The sequence below is a fragment of the Propithecus coquereli genome, unplaced genomic scaffold, assembly GCF_000956105.1.
Source record: "Propithecus coquereli isolate 6110/MARCELLA unplaced genomic scaffold, Pcoq_1.0 Scaffold51, whole genome shotgun sequence".
Taxonomy (NCBI): Eukaryota; Metazoa; Chordata; class Mammalia; order Primates; family Indriidae; genus Propithecus; species Propithecus coquereli.
This window is the reverse complement of record NW_012150952.1, coordinates 2952041-2971515: the sequence shown is the minus strand read 5'-3', so window position 1 is coordinate 2971515 and position 19475 is coordinate 2952041. Positions and strand designations below refer to the sequence as shown.

Sequence of the window (19475 nt, the reverse complement as noted above, 5' to 3'; positions counted from 1 at the left end):
GCTCATCTCACATCCATATCATGCCAGTCCCTGCCTAGCCTTTTCTCTGAGCCAAAGCCGCTACTGTTACAACCAGAAGTCAACGTTGCTAGTTTCTGCCACCACTGTCCAGCACGTGAAGGCACTCTCTGCCCCACTGCCAGGAGGAGGCAGGTATCGCCTTCCTAATGGAAGTTCTAAACCAGACTTCATAAAGAAACATTCCTATACATGGTGGGTAGGTTCTATATTCCTATAAACATCGTTAGTCTTCAGGTGCATTTGGGAATGAACTTTGGAACTTGACTATCTAAGATGATATTTTTTTGTGCAGGGAAGTGATTAGAAATTCCATAAAAACTCACTTATAAATCAATTTTAGATAACCCTTCCTCGAGTTGGAGCCTCTCCTTATGAAATCCAGGTCATCCTCACCCTGTAATACTCTTATCTCTTCCTTTACATTCCCAGATAAATTTACCACTCAACCTGACCATCCAGACTCTCCCACATGATCCCTGCAACACATGTTCTCACATCAGCAAAATCCCTATAATCCTTAAACTCTCCTCTGAATGGTTCCTTCCACTTTTCTTCTAAACCTGGCTGTCTTCTGAAAGTGCTGCTTTCCCAGCCACCCTTTCTGATGGGGGCTGGTGTCCTCCCCTCTTCCCACATACTTCCTATTATTGGAGGCAGGTAGCTTTTCTCTTTCCTCCTCGTTGCCACTCCCAAACCCTTAAGACCCCAGGCAATTTGAAGGCTATCTTCAGATGATACCAGCTGCTGCCTCTGCCTCTTTATGTGCAGTGATCCTCTGTTTTGCTGGTGATGCCACCTCTTTCACTTGGCCATACCACCTTCTCCCTGTCTCTCATCCCTTCGTGTCCTTACTTCCCTCCTTACTGGGCTTGGATTCTATGGCTCATCCCCGTAATCACTCTAGTGCATACATCTGCAGCCCTCGTGTCTATCTCTCTCCTACTATAATACTTGCGTGGCAATACTCATCCTGGTTAAACCCAACTCTACCTCTCCCCTGCCCCTAAGCATGGAGAAAATCACACAGCCACACTGGCTACTAGTCAACTACACTAAATTTTCATGGTCAATGCACTCTCCCAGCCTCCAAGATAACTATTTCACACCTGTTCTCTCTCTTCAAATGACCCCTTCTCCAAAATCCCCATCCTCACTCTCAGCTGATGGCTTTGCTTCTTAGCTCAAGGAGAATGGACACAAACAGAATATAAACTCTTCACCTCCCTACTACCAAATCTATTCAGTTATTTCTATTGCTATCCATATATTCTGTCTGCTCCAATCTAAGGTCTATTCCTCATTCCCTCTTGACCACTCAAGGACTTCCTAGTATTTCTCAACTTAAAAAACAACAAAGCAAACCTTCCTTCATTGCTGCATCCTCCAGCTATAATCTTTTTATTGCAAAAGTCCTGAAAAGCACTGTCTGTCCTCTTACCTCTGCTTTCTTACATCTTAGTTCCTCCTGAGTAGTCCCCACTCAGGCTTTCATCCCCACCGGTTCACTGAAGCGATGCTTGTCAATGCCACCAACAACCTCCATGTTGCCAAATCCCGTGGTCAATTCTCAGTCGCTCATTCCTTTCTTTTTGAAACGCAATTTGACTTGGCTTCCAAAATACCACGCTTTTCCTCTTATCTTTGACAGTTCCTTTCCTTTACTGGTTTTTCTTCTTCTACCCCAGTGCACATTCTCAGGACCCATTATCTTTCATTTTATACCCTCTTCCTAAATAGCTTCATCCAGTCCTGTAGTTTTAAATAATAACTCAAGACTAATGACTCCAAAATTTGCCCCTGTAGCCTCATTTAGCCAGTGGCCTGCCAGACACTTCCTCTTTGAGATCCTGTAGATCTCCCAAGTTTAAGTCCAAAACAGAGCTCGTAACTTCTCTTCCTCATTCCCAACCTACTCCTCCTTGGTCTTCCCCACCTCAGCAAATCGCATGACCTTCCATCCAACTACTCAGGCTAAAAACCTAGCAGCTATCCTTAATGCCTCACTCTTTCTCCTCCCAATATTCAGTCCTTCAGGAAATGTTATTAGACTGTGCCTGCACAACAGATATCTCACCACCCCCACCTTCATTCAAGCCAGCGCCAGCTCTTGCCTTGACTTTTGCAATGGCCTCCTGACAGTGCCCCCGTTTCTGCAGTCGCCGCCTATAGTCTGCTCCTAAAACGGCAGACAGACCGAGACATCAGAAGCCCCCAATAGGTTCAAAATCCTACTTCTTCAGTCCACAAGGCTCAGTGTGTCCTGCACTTTGACACCTCTCTGAGTTCTGTCCACTCACACTAACATTCGTGTTGTTTTTGAACTCATCGCCAGCCCAGGGACTTTATACTCACCTGCCCCCATGCCGGAGAGGCTCATTCTGCAGATACTTGCTTGGCTTGCAGAAGGCATCTGTGAGCAGGTGACCATTCTACTTAAACTGGCATCCCCTCTATCACTCCCAGCTTTACTTTTCTTTATAGCCTTTATCTCTACTTAATTACATTATATTATAATGTTATATTATATTATATTATATTATATTATTGCATACTAGTTTACAAGGACAAAGACCATGTCTTTCTTATATATATTTCCAGAGCCTGGAATACATAAGATGCAAAGTAGATGCTCAATATATATTTTTACAAGTAACAATTGTGTCATCTGTCCACGCCTGTGTGAGCATGCGCACACACACCCCTGTCCACTGCTGTGGTGAAGTTTGGCACCCATATCTCAATGTTTACTTACGCAGGTATGAACAAAGGCAGACTTTTAGAGTTAAAGCCTCGGGTGCTTTAGGTGATGATCATCTCAGGTGCTACACAGAAAATGTAATAGATTCTTGCGCTTCCATTTCTTGTTTTGATGTCAATATGCATATAAAATAAGCTCCATTTTAATGCCTTGGAGGCATCACTCTGCTTCTTAGGCTCCGCGGAGGGGATACACTGGTGGAGCAGCTTGAAGGACTCATGCTTCCCGTGTCAGCAGATGTAACTCTGTGTATGTCACAGTGACCATGCTTCCCCAAACACACACACAGAGCTTACATGACATGTGGAACAAAACTGACTTCCCAACTCAGACTCTTACTGTAGTGATTACTATTATTTCAGCGGGAAGAGAGCAGACTCTACCACCGAGTTCTTGGGTTGTTATAAAAAGGCCGTAAGAATGGTGAAGGCTGTGCGTGTGTAGCGGCAGGGGGCATCTGGGAAATCTCTGTACCTTCCTCTCAATTTTGCTGTGAACTTAGAACTCCTCTAAAAAAAAAAAAATGTTTTTCAGAAAAAAAAGATAAGAACATTTTTTTTAAATGGCTCTAACCAGAAACACTATGCAAGGTAGTCTTTGGAACTGACAATTTATAAACAATAGCTTCTTATGTTTAAAACATTAAAACACCAAAACACCCCAGAAATTTTTACCCTAACACTATGATAAAAGCCAGTTTGGTAAATATACTTGCTCTTATTGTTATGGTTGAATTAGTCTAATCCCAACTTGTTCCAAAAGCAGAAAAAGGAAAGAGATGGGAAAAGGAAAAACATTTGAGATGGCACATTTATTCTTCTACTGATCGATCACTTCTCATGCTGTTACGTACTCCCTCTACCTAATTCATCTATTTGTTAAACCTGAAAATAAAGACATCTTATAAAATACTATTAAATGTGCAAATCAACAAAGCAATCTAAGTTTAAGTGTTTCAAATGTATTTTTACAGGAAAACACAGTACAAATTTTGTCAGCCGATATGATCCCCGATTTAATAGCTGGATTCAACTTCCACCCATGCAAGAAAGGTAAGTGTTTATTTCTTGTGTCTGAAATGTTTGTGATTGTTTTATAGGAAGCATGGATGCTAGATGCTTTTCCATGATGAGGAATACTAAATAGAGCCAGTGTAAGACATAGGAGGTGAAATACAAATCTTGGCCTGGCCAATTTAGATTACCTGCCTTGTTAATTCAATAGAGAAAAATAATCGAGTCAGTTATTTGTCCTTATATAGGAAGAAAAAAATTATGTGCCTTGTCTTCCTTGACAACATTGATTGGTATTTTGAAAACAGAGCTAAAATTCTACTGACCATACAACTCTTCTTGGTGATAATACATTTAAATCCTAAAATTGAAATACCAAACACCATTCTCACAATGATATGCGTTTTGATGCAGAACTTTCAATATTAAATTATGCAATATTAAATTCAATATTCATTTTCAATATTGATTTAAATTTAATATTTTAATAGTAAATTTTGTCTCACTAGCTCAAGTCACTTACATTTGTCTTCCCAAATGTCTTCCCATCATACGTTCAAGAACAGGTCATTTGTTAACTTTAAAATAAAAAAGTCTTGCAAAGTGTCATCTCATTTTTTGTATACAGAGTGGTTATCTCACGCAAGTCTCCCAGCTACCAAAGGACAAGATAACTACTATATTTACACATATTTGGTCTCTCCTGGCTGTTACGTGAGGTCATGTCTTTATATGCATATGCAAATTCACATGCTAGATTTTAAACAGTTGGTTCTTTTCAAATATCTGGACATCCTCTTAAGCAAATTTTCCGATATAATCGTGACCATGAACTGCAAGCTATTGCATCTTCTCCTTTGAGTTATCAAAGAAGGAATAAACCACATTCTTTCTCTTTCCTATTTCCTACATGACCCCTCATCTTAACATCCTTTTTTTTAACATTCAAGTAGATTACACTGAGATTAAATTAGATCCTTCATCACAAATTCCAAGCTAAAAGGAAATTTTCAAACAATACTATTTGTTCAAAAATGTACGTTACTGCAGCAAGATGGCATGATTCTATGCTCTAAAGAAACTCAATGTCTAACTTTCTATCCCATGCAAGGTAAACATAGTAAAACTCCCAGGACACTAAAAGCTATACACCAAAACGATGAAACAAGACATGATACATTAAGGACCACAGATGCTTGTAGGAATGTCTAGTTTAAAGGTATCTCCAGAAATAATTCTAAGTCAATTAATAGCCTGACAAACTCAGTGCATCAGAAGCTTCCTGGTGCCTTTCTCCACTGTACCCTGTTTCTCTCTTTTGGGAATTATTTCCTGGTTGCTGTTACTGTAGCTGCATCACTTTGCCCTTTAACCAAAACCATTCAAAAAAAAAGTTTTATTTAAAAAACGACTATCAATACATGTTTGAAATGTCATCATCTCATCACCATGGTCCCCTTTGCTGGGGGCTGTGCACCACGATAATTAACCTTCATGCCTTCGGCTTGGGAGGCATAACTCACGTCGCGGTCAATTATCTCACTGTAGAGCCCCTAAGGATGGGAAGTATTGCTGCAAAACCTAATTAGTAATTTTTTTAAAAATGTGTATTGTTTACTTGATAGTCTATAATGACTTCCTCTGAGGCGCTATGGCCTATCATGGCAGGGTCCTACTTAGACAATTTTTAGCAGCTCATTGACCTGATAAAAAGACCTGCCATGGTCTGTTGGCGCCCGGCAGCCACCGTTGACAGGATGGACTGTTTAACGTTTCTTTCTAAGTCATTATGGTATATCATGTCAGGTCCCTAGTAAAAGAAGTTTTTTTTTAGATTTAAAACAATCAACTCGATAGACCAAATAAAGAGCTCCTTACAGAGCTGAGTGGGAAAAAGCAGATCTCACAAATGCCCCGTCAATCTTGTAGCTCCATCTCTGCATGGGTTGGCTGACCCAGGCAGCAATCCACAACTTAAAATGAAATTTTCTTGTCGTTGCCAAGCTCCCATTCAAAACAACAAATATGATCAAGTTACCGGTGTGGATTAATTGGTGTTTAAGAAAAAAACAAACAAACCTAAAATATGTGTGACACTCTTCAGATCAGAAAAGTTTCTTAGAATATTTAATTGAGTTAATTTTACATTGTGTAGATCGTGAATCAAACCAGAAATCAAACCGCCTACCCCTTCTCATCATTCTGCTACCAAACTGCTGAGAGATTATGATGCTGAGAAGCCACCAAACTGATTGAGAATAATAGAAACACATTGTAAGCCACCTCTGGGGTAACTCACTCTCACAGAGCTGTCTGGAAAAATTCCTAGGATATCTTAGCAATCAAAGCCTCCAAAGGAATATAAAAAAAGTGCAGAATACCCTCCCAGTTCAGCAGGGACATGGGCACATGGCCTCCAGGCTTACCCAGCTACGGGTCAGTTCATGAACTGCATGCCCGCTAGCTATGAATTTACTGACAGAAACAATTAGATGAAAATATAAATCTAAATGTAGTGCTGATGAATTGTTTTGGTCTCAGATTTAGAATTTGATTCTTCGGTAAGGAGAGGGCAAATTGAAAACTTGGATCAATAAAAATGCTTTGGTAACTTTCAATGTTTTTTTAGTAAAAACAGACGGTTTAAGTATTATTCAAAAGAAAAAAGAAAAAGCAGTTTGGGAAGCAACAACAAAGCCTCTGTTCTGCAAAGTAAATGAAAGCCTAGAAGTTAATATATCAAAAATTGCTTCCAAATTTTAATATTTTGTTCCCTAGCAGTATTATAAGAAACAAAAGGAAACAACATTCTGTTTGAAAAATCTGTTGTTTTAAACCCTATAACAAAAGTCAAAAATTCAAGTGGGGATAAGGGTATAGCAATTCAGTCTCAGGCTTTAGGATATAAACTGACCACCCTAAGGGGCAGAAACGACGTACAGGCAAGGGTACCTGAAGTGAATTTGCACCGAAGCAGCCGCTGGAGTTGCCGCAGTTCGATCTTGAGATTCACGATGTTTCCCTTGGCCAAAAATGCACTAAGTGGTGTCCAAGTTCGAAACATTCAGCAAATAATGGCAAGGCAAAGCCACCAGAAACAGACACCTGATTTTCACGACAAATACGATAATGCTGTACTAGCTAGTGGAGCCACTTTCCGTATTGCCGTATAGACATACGCAGCAACACAAATTGGAATAGAATGGCACCCGTCCCGTTGGCAGAGTCACCCCAAAGGAATGGCGAGATCAGTAATCGTCCCAGCTGGGGTAAAACTGAATTGTTTCAAAACCAGCTTATAACTGATGCTAAGTAGAAGCACTGTATACCCATTAAACTATGGCATTATTGAAGAAATAAAGTATAATACATTTGAAACCTAAAAAAAAGAAAGGACTTGTAAAGATCTTTCAAGCAGGACTCAAAGTATATTTTTATGAGTTATAGTTTTATGAGTATATTTTTGAGTATATATATTTTTATGAGCGTATTTTTATTATTAGTCTTTTTAACTTATCTCAGAAACATTGAATATTGCCTCTGGCCGTGGGGGTAGGGGAGGCTGGAGAAAGGAGAGATAAATAATTTGAAATGGAAACACTGTAATCCCATTAAGGAATCTTTAATAATCTTGAACTTACTTTCTCCCCAAAATAAAATAGCCTGAACCAGGTATGCTGTTCATGTGGGGAGGAGGGGCAGGGAGCATTTCCAAGAGAGACCTGGTGGTAAAATTTTGGCCACCAGCAAATATTCACAGTTGTTGACAGACCATTAACAACCTGAGTTTCTATCATGCATTTCAGAAACTCTCACTGTGGGCATGTAATAAGGAAATAAGTCAAAGGCTCAGAATCTTCACTATCGCAATTTCTACATAAAAATGTACTTTTAGTCAGGAAGTGAAACCTAACTGAGTTTCTCCCATTTAGATCCTAACAGTGACACTGTGTGGATAAAGCTAGGAGTACACACGGAGCATCACATTAAGAATGTCTTGGCTAAAAAAGAGAGCAAGTTTTGACAGTCTGATTCGGTGTCACAGTGAGGATGGAACCAAATCAGAAAAAGTGAGAAAACTGAAATTTAGACTAGATTAAAGGAGTTCACCAAAGGGAGATCTTACTCTTATTCTTTATAATCTAAACTCAATTAAATGGATTTCATACTTGTCATGACTAATTGGCATTTTCTCTTCTAGACTAATACTGCATAGAACTCACCATGACCACCTTACAACCCACATGTACAAATTATTTAAAGTTGGCCCATTAATGAAATAGGTAAATTTATTATTTCAGAGGCCCCAAGACCTGTTATAGAATTATATGGAACAGGTGTACTGACCTACCCCTGGGTCAATGGTGCAAATAAAATAAGAGTTATTTTAAGACTCTTTTTCTGCGGACGTGTCAGTCTTTTCAATGAAACACTTCAGTTTGAGAGAGTAAAAGCACCAGTAAACTAACTTTGACCTATCATGCTCGGTGAAAGAGCAACTGAAATCTGGTTACAGAAATGGAGAGAACCAATGGTCCATCTGCATGCACTTAATGTTGCAACTATTTTTAAATCTAATTTTATATTTAGATGAGTTTTTACTCCCCTATACCAGGAAATTCAAACTTTTTTTAGATCAGAGATCCCTTTGATGATCTAATTAAAAACTATGAAACATCTTTCTCCAAAAAAATGCACATGTGCATACATTTTATTACAATTTCAGAGCTTTGTGGATCCCTCAGAAGGCGTGAATCCAGATTAACAACTTTCACTGTATGAAATCTGCCTCATCTTCTCTTTATTTTCCTTCCTACTTTTCTCCCTCCCCCTTTTTTCATTATCGTTGTTCTTCATTATGCTTCTGAATTTTCCACAGCACATATCTCTTTCAAAGAAAATCTAGAAAAAATAAATATAAATAAAACATTACTCAAATTATCAACAATGGCTATTAGGACAATTTCAGAACTATCAAAAAAAAACATGAATACTCTGCCATCTATAACAAATACCATATCTATATGGTAATAAGTCATCTAAAAATTATTATTTAGTAGTCACTTAAGTATTATTGGGAAAAGTTGACATGCAAACATCTTGATGGCCAATTTTTTAAGACTTTTTATCCAGATGATAGTAACTGACAGTTCCTAACCATGAACAAAATGCTGGACGCTATAACAAGCCCTTTTGTGTATTCCCAAGTAACCCTGTGAGCAATCAGAGGCTGAGAGGGGTTGAGGAACATGTTGAAGGTCACATACCTAGTAAGTCACATAGCCAGGCAGTCTGACTCTAGAATCCAAACCATTAACCAAGATGCTACATACTGCCTCCCACATGTTTTGGCACTTCATAAACACAACCTGAAAAATCCCCAAACAATAAAGGTTTACCTGATAAAATGCTCTATAGCTCCTCATCTTGCAATTGACATTGCACAAGAATATTGGCATCAATTTTAATGGAGATCATTAAATTATCAAATATAAATTATGTTCTCTCAGGGACTTGGCACTTAACAATGATGTTTATTCAATATTGTACCCCTTGTTATCCTTGCGAAGTATATTATTCCAGAGCATTAATGGGAACAGGAAACAAAGAATCAAAGGCTTGCTTAAAGTTTCAACCTAGTCATCCTAATTCCCAATTTTTGAGTCCACTTTGAACCTTTATTCTCCCTCAACTCCCATGTTTTATTAGCTACCAAGTCTTACATCTTCTTTTAAAATATCTTTTGCATCACCCCTTTCCTTTCTTCTACTAAAACTCTGATTCAGGTCCTGTACCTCTCACTCCTAAATTATGGCCTTGGAATTGGTCTCCCTGCCTCCAAATCCTTTCAACACAGCTTGTATCTTTTGCCTTTGGTGGCATAGTGGAATAATATAGCCAATAGCCTGTCTTGAAAAGAAACTAAAAAATATCCTATAGCCTTGTAATAATCATCACCAAAAACTCCTTAAATGAATTTCCTGTACTTGGTTATATAAGAGCAAAATTTGAACATTATACGAAGTTCACAAAACTTATTCCATTTGCAGTAGTACTAGGGGGGAAGAAAGAAAAAATGATAATTGAAGAAAATTTTTGATGATGTAGTTCTCTTACAAATTGGGAACAATGACCCTTGAAGGACCATAAAGAAAGTGAATGTCAAGATAATTTATTATTGTTACATTATCTACCTCGTTTTTCACTTTGTCTTACAGAGCTATGATATCCTTATAAGGTACCAAATATCCCAAACATTAATGAACACTTTTACAGTGTATAAAAGCAAGATAAAAAAAGAGCCAAAACAAATAGTTAGTGAATTTCTCCTCTGCTATTACTTGAATATCAAAACTGTTAACCAGAATGGGCAATGCATGTGATTACTATATAGAAGGCCTCAGATTTAGAAGGTGTATGTTTAATTAGTGTATGTTTAATTAATTTAATTTAGAAGGTGCATGTGTAATTTTTAAAGGTTTTCAGCCCTTTCTGAAGCAGGATGTACCTCCTTTCCCTGACTAACTGGGTAGTCCTTGTCCTATTTGAAAAGGTAAAAATTCACAGCTCCTTCTGTGATTTACTGTGAGTTGTTTTCATTGTAGAAGAGCCAGTTTCTATGCATGTCGGTTGGACAAACATTTATACGTCATTGGCGGAAGGAATGAAACTGGCTACTTGTCCAGTGTGGAGTGCTATAACCTAGAAACAAACGAATGGCGTTACGTGTCCTCTTTGCCACAGCCTCTGGCCGCCCATGCAGGAGCAGTACACAATGGGAAAATATACATTTCAGGCAAGTCGCTCCTCCACTTTGTCTGTTACAAAGTTCAGATCTGAGGCACTTTCTTTACTTGTGTGTATATGTTTAATTCACAGGGGGTGTGCACAATGGAGAATATGTCCCATGGCTATATTGCTATGACCCCGTAATGGATGTCTGGGCTCGAAAACAAGATATGAACACGAAACGCGCAATCCACACTTTGGCTGTAATGAATGATCGCTTGTATGCAATTGGAGGCAATCATTTGAAAGGTCTTGTTTTTTTTTTCTTAATCACAATAACATTTGCACCTCATGTTTCTTGCTAAGGGGGTTTTTCCTTAAATAATCATAGTTAACCAAGTAAAAATCATGTTGACCAAAGAAAATCTACTCTGTAAATTAGCAGGATCCTTGAGCAAGCATTTATTTTAGCTTTTCTGCAGATAAGATTATTTTTAAGTTACCATACACATTAAAGAAATGAATAATGATGTCTATAGAAAGTAAGAAACAGGAGCATTAATAACTGAAAGGCACAATTTTTCGTAACAATGAATTCAGTGAAATAAATTATTCCTTATCACCAAAGTTGTAGTAATGAATTTTTTCCAGAAAATTGTTTTTTGCAGCAATCATAAAGCACTTTAGTCATAGTAATACCAAGCTAATATGTTATTTTTCTTAAAGAAAATATTTAGTAGAATTTCATGTCTAAATTTAGAACTTTTTAACACTCGAATATTAAACCATCAATGATTCTCAAATCCTATTGCTTTTTTAATAAAAAACTTAAAGCATAGCATTTGTAGAGCTGCGTTTTTGCTCCTTTCCTCCTCCAAATATGTATATGACTACAACATTTTGTGGTTTATGTGCACATATATAACTTTATGTGCATATACATAACACTGAATTCAACAGAAAAGCAAAGAGACCTGTGATAATAAGAATATTATGGAAATGCATTGGGCCTCAGTTTCCTCATCTGAATATGAAAAAACTCGTCTAGTTGATCTCCAAAATCTTCTCCAGCTCTAATATTCCATGATCCTTGAAACCGATCTAAATGGGACACAGGCTATCCAGGTATGGTAGATAAGGCACATCTGTGCATTTACTTTACAATAGTAGATATAATACATTTTTAAAAATGGGTGAGACATAGTTTTTGTTCTATTTTTCCTAATACATGGTTGCCCCTAAGCATAATAAAGACTACACAGGTGTAATTTTTATGTAGGTATTTTCAAGATCAAGTTCATGTTCAGAAATGCCAATACCCCAGTGTATGTCTGCTGCTCATCTGGGGCTGGACATGGTGGCTCACGCCTATAATTCCAGCATTTTGGGAGGCTGAGGCAGGAGGATTGCTTGAGGCCTACAATTTGAGACCAACGGGAGAAGATTTCTTTACTACTATAACTCTTCCCTTTTTATTCTTTTTTTGTGAGGCAGAGTCTCACTCTGTCACTCAGACTAGAGTGCATCATCATAGCTCACTGTAACCTCAAACTCCTGGGCTCAAGCAATCCCCCTGCCTCATCCTCCCAAGTAGCTAGGACAATAGGTGCATGCCATCACACCTGGCTAATTTTTCTATTTTTGTTAGAGACGGAGTCTCACTGCATTGCTCAGGCTGGTCTCGAACTCTAGGCCTCAAGCGATCCTCCTGCCTCAGCCTCCCAAAGGGCTGGGATTATAGGCATGAGCCGCCATGCCTAGCCCCTTTTTATTCTTTACCTCTTTCCCTGGTGCTCCTACACTTCAAGCTATATACCATTTCTTTACCTCAACATATTTTATATTAACTTTGCAGCTCTCTACATTAAAACGTGACTTCTCATTTCTTTTGCACAAGATACTGCCTAAATGTTTTAGGATCTTCTAACATTTAAGGTTATATTTGAACAAAAAGACTCAGGTAATGAAAACCTAAAAGAGAAATAGCACACACAGGTCATAATTAGGTTAGTACAGGAAGACATCATGGCAAGGAAAGGATATGGGCTTTGCATCTAAGGCTAGGTTTGAATCCTAGTTATATACTTACTAGCTGTGTGGTCTTACTCAAGACACTTAACCTCATGTCTATAAGAGAGTGATAATTATCCTTTCCTTGATGGTTTTTGTGAGGATTACAGTCAACACACATAACTTACATAATCAGCACAGAGAAGGCTTATGTATCCTCAAATGATGCCTCTTAGAACTTCAGAACCTGGAATTTTCCCAAGTGCCCATTCTAAATGTATATGCTTCAAAAATTATCATCAATAATCTTAATGGTAAAGGAAAGCAATATACCATAGTTGCAGTGAGTACATTGTTCAGTTGTTCCAGCATCTATGTCATTTATTTTATGTAAGAAGTTAGCAGCCTGAAATAACCTACCTCTTCAAGAATGAAAATTATTTTACTTTTTGATTCATCTCCTCAATTATTTTAAAATATCCAGCATGTTGGTTAATTTGGTATACACACTGTAATTGTCAGTGTGTATCCATAGCATGCACTTAACTAGAGAAAAAGTCATCAAGGATTTGGTCTGTTCGATGATCATGAAGCTCCCACTAGGGGTTTTTCACCCCCTAAGTTAAAGGCGGGGCCCCTGTAGAGTCCAGGAACCTAACTTATTCCCAGTGATCTAGTTACTGTCCTATTCACTGAGAAGCCTCATCAGAAGTGGGAGGAGAAGCCCTTCAGTGAAAGGGACTCAGCCCCTATTCTAAACCTTGATCCTTAGTAGATATTGGAAACCATTTACATCATCAAAGCTGTTTATAGACATAGTCAGACTTTTTAAAAAAGTTAAAAGATGCTGAACAACATATTTTTAATTAATTGAAACATTTTAAGAGAGTTGAATATTTGCTTAAGAAAAGCAATATAGTTTAGTCTGAAGGAGTCTGAGCTCTGAAGCCTGTTTGCCTGGACTCAAATCTCAGCCCATCTATTATACCTACTGGCTTGTGACTTACTCAAGTCATTGCCCTTCTCTTGTCCCTCACTTCCCTTATCCATAAAATGAAAATAATGATAGAGGCTATCTCATAGAGTGTTGGAGACAATTAAATGAGTTCGTTTAAATAAAGCACTTAGAAAACAAAACTAGCATATAGTAATCAATCTATAAGATGCTTGCATTATTATTATTTTAAACCCTTTTTAATAAGGTTTTAATAAACCATTTGTTATAAGATCTACCCACACAGAACCAATCTTTACTAATGACATCTGCTCAGGCATTCTTGCTTTCAATTAATCCAAAACACCCAGAGTTTATTTGGAGTTTTTTAGGTCTTTCTGACATGTCTTCCAATTTCACCAGTGAATTTATACATTTGTGTCTTCAAAGACACAATTATCTACTTCTTGGCTCTAGATTGGTTTTTGTTTGGTCGGTTCATTGGTTGTTTTCGTTTTTTTGTTTTTTGTTTTTTTAGTTTTCTTGTGACTTATTTCTTTTTCTTCAAAGTCGAATTACAGTATATATTTCCGATTAAGGACTTCAGTTAGTTCCATTTGGTACCCTAAGATCTGACTGCATTATATAGTCTCTCTGGAACAATAAACTTTTTAAAAGTTACTTTAAAACTGTAAGGTATGGCAACAAGATGAAGAGAGAACAAAATGGAGATTCATAAAACCCATTTTCCATTCCCTTCATTGTAGTTAAGTAAAAATAGCCAGTTCCTGATCCAGAAACCTCATTTTTGCTTTCAGGATAATATAAACTTACACAGATATTAAAAACCCAACAAAGACAACGTCACTTCTGCACAGCAAAAGAAACAATCAACAGAGTGAAAAGACAACCTACGGGAGAAAGTATTTAATATTTGCAAACCATATATCCGATAAGAGATTAATTACAAAATATTAATATATAAGAAACTTAAACAACTCCATAGCAAGAAAACAAATAACCTGACCTGTTTTTAAAAGAAGCACTAACCTTGAGTTGGGACCCTCATAGTTTATTCTTTTATGGTTCCATTTTGCTCTATCACTTAGGTTTCTCCCACCTTGATGTAATGCTTGTGGAATGCTATGACCCAAAAGGTGACCAATGGAATATTCTTCAAACTCCCATTCTGGAGGGTCGAAGTGGTCCTGGCTGTGCAGTGCTTGATGATAGCATTTACCTTGTAGGGGGATACAGCTGGAGTATGGTACGTGTCCACATTTACCGCACCCTCTCCATTTGTTTGTGTTTACTTTCGCTGTTTCCATCCAAATGTGTTATCCTCCACACATGTGCCCTTGTAGAGCATCCTGCTTACATGCAGGCAGCTGACTTCAAGTAACAAAATAAAATCAACCTTGTTGCTGTTGAACTGGCTTGCTATGTGATCAACTGCATAGCAAGATGTGGGAGGTCCCTGGTTCTTTCCTATCCCCATGTTTTTGTGATTCTGGCTTTCCAACCATTAATAAAAGTTAAACTGAAGTGATTTTACAAATGTTCTGCTGCAATTGAATAAGAGAGTCTGAAAAGTTTCTGACCAGTAAGACATGGAAAATGGAAATTCAATCTCTAATATCCACAAATTCTATTTAGGATGCATAATATGACATTGCTTTTCCCTTTTCCCCCCCTCTTTATCATGAAAATTTCTAAACATACACAAAAACTGAGATTACAATGAGTCCTCATTAACCTATCTTCCAGTTTCAACATCCATTAACATTTTACCATACTTACTTCATCTATCCCTCCTTTTGAAAATTTTGGCTCAACTTTGAAGCAAATACCAGATGTCATATTACTTCCCCCTAAATGCTTCACTATTTCTCTTAAAAAATCATGCACTTGAGTAAATACACTATCATTATCACGTCAAAAAAAAGACAATAATTCCTTTACATCCAATTTTCAAATCTCCCATATTCACTTGGGAAAAAAGATATATTTTTCAAATTGTCACATTCAAATCAGGATCCAACAAGTCCTACTAGTATTTGGTCATTATGTCTCATAGATCTCTTGCAATCTAGAACATTACTCTCGTCCACTTTTTGTTCCATGCCAGTGACTTCTTGATAAAAGAGGGTCAGTTATCATATAGAATACTCTACATTCTGGAATTGGTTAATGACTTCCTTGGGTTATCATTTAAAATGGTCCTCCATATGCATATTTTCTATAGACTGAAAGTTAAAGATAAGGGCTTAAGTTCAGCTTTTTTTTTCTTTTTTCTTTCTTTTGTTTTTTTTTCTTTTCTTTCTTAGCAAAAACACCTGAGAAGGTGGCTTAGTACATCACATCAGGAGACACATCAAGTCTAGTGATCACATATTCACTTTTCAAATGACGGCCATTTTTATATTTTCCTCTTTCTCTATATTAGTTTTATAAGATTAATTTGGTGGTTTAATAATATTAGTTTTATTTCCTTTACGTCAAAAAAAGATTGTGCTATAAAGTTTTGGGAAGCTTTAAAAAGTTATTAGTTATATGAAGACAAATATGTATTCACATTTATTACTATAACTAGATATGTGTGTGCACATGTTTGTTTGCTGGTACAAATTGTTAGCTGCAAGAGTGTATATGTTTGGAAGCAGACACCAGCACTGCACTCTCAGAAAAATGATTATTAGGTGGGTTGGCTTTTTGTTTGTTGCCTATGATAAAAACAAAGCTGTCGTGGTTTGGGCAGGGAAATGCTACACAAACACTAGCCCTTAAAGTTGCCAAAGGAAACAGGATGAAAGACATTTTTTATTTCTTATGTGGCCTCTTGAAAATAAATGAATCAATGTGTGAAGGATTTGACAAGCTTTCCTTTCCAATTTACTTTAAACTAGTTTTCAATCCCAGCTGTGATTCTTCCCAGTAGCAAAATAAAAATGGAGAAGTGAGGCAACAATCTAAAATCCAATTTACTTCAATTATTTGAATATTTAAGGCAAATTTATCTTTTTTTTTTTTTTTAGCTTAAATCAATTGGATAATTTCAATTTTGGGTCAATTATTTGAAAGGATTTGTTGAGCATGTAGGATGTTCTACGTATTTATTTGACTTTTATTATTAGTCACCAAAAAAAGATTTTTGAAATCTTGTCAGTTTCAAATTTTCCCGTGGAATAAAATAGTTTAAAATCCACTTCTTTCTTTTGGAATTTTTTAACAAAAGCAGAGAATAGATTTTTTTTTTCCAATGTAAATGTAATCAATAGCATTGCAATTGCACTTCTCTATACATCCTTTCCTAAATGCACCCTGCTCTGCCTTTTCAGGGGGCCTACAAGTCATCTACAATATGCTATTGTCCGGAAAAAGGAACCTGGACAGAACTTGAAGGGGATGTAGCAGAACCACTTGCAGGCCCTGCCTGTGCGACAGTTATCCTGCCTGCCTGTGTGCCGTATAACAAATAACACCAAGAAACCCTGGAATGAACAGTATCGCATTCTAGGAAGCAATGGCAGGTGACATCACTATCATAATAGGAACAATGCATTCTAATGGTACAACCACCAAAACCCACCCTTGGTTTCTGATGATTTATAAGTAACTACAAAAGAAAGAGACCTGTTCTTGAATAGATACTGTGTCTGTAACTCAGATCACACCAAACTTCCTGTGATGACAGACTCTTCAATTTCAGACTGGTTTTAACTTGTCCCAGCTTTACAAAAACTCCTCACATGGATCTTAACTTGCAAAAGGAGAAAGATAAAATACAGAAGACTGGCCCCAGAGAGACCTAAGATCAGTGTTGTGCATTGTGGTCTACCTGCATGTGGTCTATGTTGAAGTTTTGGGGATATTGTGTTCATGAATGATTTAAAATTGGAACCACCAAAATACTTACACTGCATTACAGAAATTGCCACTTGATTCTACATTCCTAACCTTTGGCTACTTCACAGACTCTATAGGCGACACAGTTATTGAAAATCATATAAGATTAAAGAGGGACATTTTCATTTCTGTACAACTTCACTTTATATACCTTCTGCCCTACTGGCACCTCATGCGATCAGAGAAGAGAAAAATGTTGGCTCTTGTAGCAATTGCTTTCTGCCCTATAGGTTCTAAGCTAGGCAGAGTCATCATTTCTGTGTCCTCAATTTTATCTAAAAGATTAAAACAAAATACACTATGTCACTGTTCAGTTTACAGAGCTTTGTGCTTTCTCATTTTTTGTAGAATGTAAGTGAACGCACCTGTTGTTTGCTTCGAAAGACAGTACTGACAAATTCAGTCACACAATATTTAAGAGATTGTGTAAGATGACACATCTGACCCAAACTTAATTCATAATGAAATGAGAGATTGCTTTCAGGAATTCGGGGATGAAAAGAAAGAATAATTTCTCTTAAGTATAATCCCAGTTTTCTTTCTGTTTCTGAAACACAGAACTTATAAGAGCCACAGGAACTAATTATAATAAAATACTTCTCCCCTTTCTCATCTTTGGGTGGCTCTAGACAATTGAGTTAAAATCATCATTCCCCCCACTCACCAGAGATGTCTGATCTCAGTTAACTGAGCAATTGCTAGTTGTCATTAGGAGCATGAGTAATTTAGGAGCAGAAGGTCAGGAGAGCATGAGATGGTCTCAGTGTGGCCAACTAAAAGAGCAAAACTGGCAGGAACATGAATTGCATTTTCAGGTTCTTCAGAGTTTGAACAACTGTTAGAAGTAAATAAAAGTCTGTAATATTTTTTAATCACCCAGAGATGATGTTGAATCCCTCCACGAATGTGTCACTCAAAACAAGAATAAGGGGAAGCCACAGATTAAAAATGCCTTGTGATAGCTTTCATAGTGGAGAACATCAAGATGGGTGTACTGGAATCCAATGCCGTTTCTACAGTAAAGTGCAATCTTCATCATTTTTGTATTTATTTGTATGTTCAGATCCAAAGGATCCGTTGTAAAATATATATATATAAATATATATATCCAGTGCAATCAACTTTCATTTCTTTTTCCTTGAAAACATATGAATATATTGAAAGAAAGAAAAGTTACAGTACTGAGTGGGAAAATCCTAGCTGACATCACAAAGAGAACAAGGTCTGCTTCAGAACCATTTGTTGTCAACTGTCACTGTTTCTTACAAAAATCACAGTTTATACAAGAACATTTGCTTTCCTTAGACTTGTTCTTCATTTTATTTTTTATTTCTAGCCAAAATAAATAAAAGCATCTATGAGAACTATAAGTAAAACTTTCTGTATTTCAGAAAGACACAAACTACTAGAAAGCGAAAAGTGAATAAATAAGTCACAGAGAATGTAAATTTTGTACAATATTAGAATGTGTAAATGAAGCTTGCTTGGAAGGGGAAAACTTTAAATAAAAACTTTATGTACTAATTCAACTGTGTCTCATATCCTACTTATATAGCATATATAGTAAGTCTCTACATTGAATTATTTGAAGGTTTGTAATATGTCAATGCCTAAATATTTTTTATTCTGCCGATATGCTTTGCAAGTTCATTTAGCATCCGCACAATATGTAAATGTATATAATACGGACCATGTTAAAAATTATGGAATGCTTCTGGAAAAATGTTGTGAGTTAAAAATTATATGAGCTGAATCTGATTTTTCCACTACAAGAGTATTACAATAAGATATAACTTATCCAAGATCTAATAACTAAATATTTACCAACATTATTATAAGCACATAAGTGTTTAAAAAAATTCCTGCACCCTTTCTAAAAAAGAAGTGATTCACACATTTAATTAAATTAATTTTCTAAATACGCAGTATTTAATTGTATCCTCTTTTAAAAATCTGACCAAGAAGTTGTACAGGACAATTGGAGGGGCATGGGAGACATAGGGAGATCTAAGGCATGTAGCTGAAGGTGGCAGTTGGGTAACCCTCCAGACAAAGAGCTATGCAAGGTCAGAAGCCAGTTTCAGAAGCCTGCAAGCTGGGAAGA

At 37.0% G+C, this 19475-nt stretch overlaps 1 protein-coding gene across 1 annotated transcript in view; it reads left to right on the top strand.

Moving 5' to 3' along the window:
- The window catches only part of KLHL14 (kelch-like family member 14), a 106261-nt gene extending 87366 nt beyond the window's left edge, over positions 1-18895 (top strand). Inside the window, exons 5-9 of the mRNA XM_012656586.1 lie at positions 3753-3831; positions 10398-10588; positions 10672-10830; positions 14575-14732; positions 16804-18895. Coding sequence (XP_012512040.1) covers positions 3753-3831; positions 10398-10588; positions 10672-10830; positions 14575-14732; positions 16804-16944 — 728 coding nt within the window. The 3' untranslated portion in view covers positions 16945-18895. The remainder of the gene's footprint in view (positions 1-3752; positions 3832-10397; positions 10589-10671; positions 10831-14574; positions 14733-16803) is intronic.
- Positions 18896-19475: the final 580 nt, after the last annotated feature.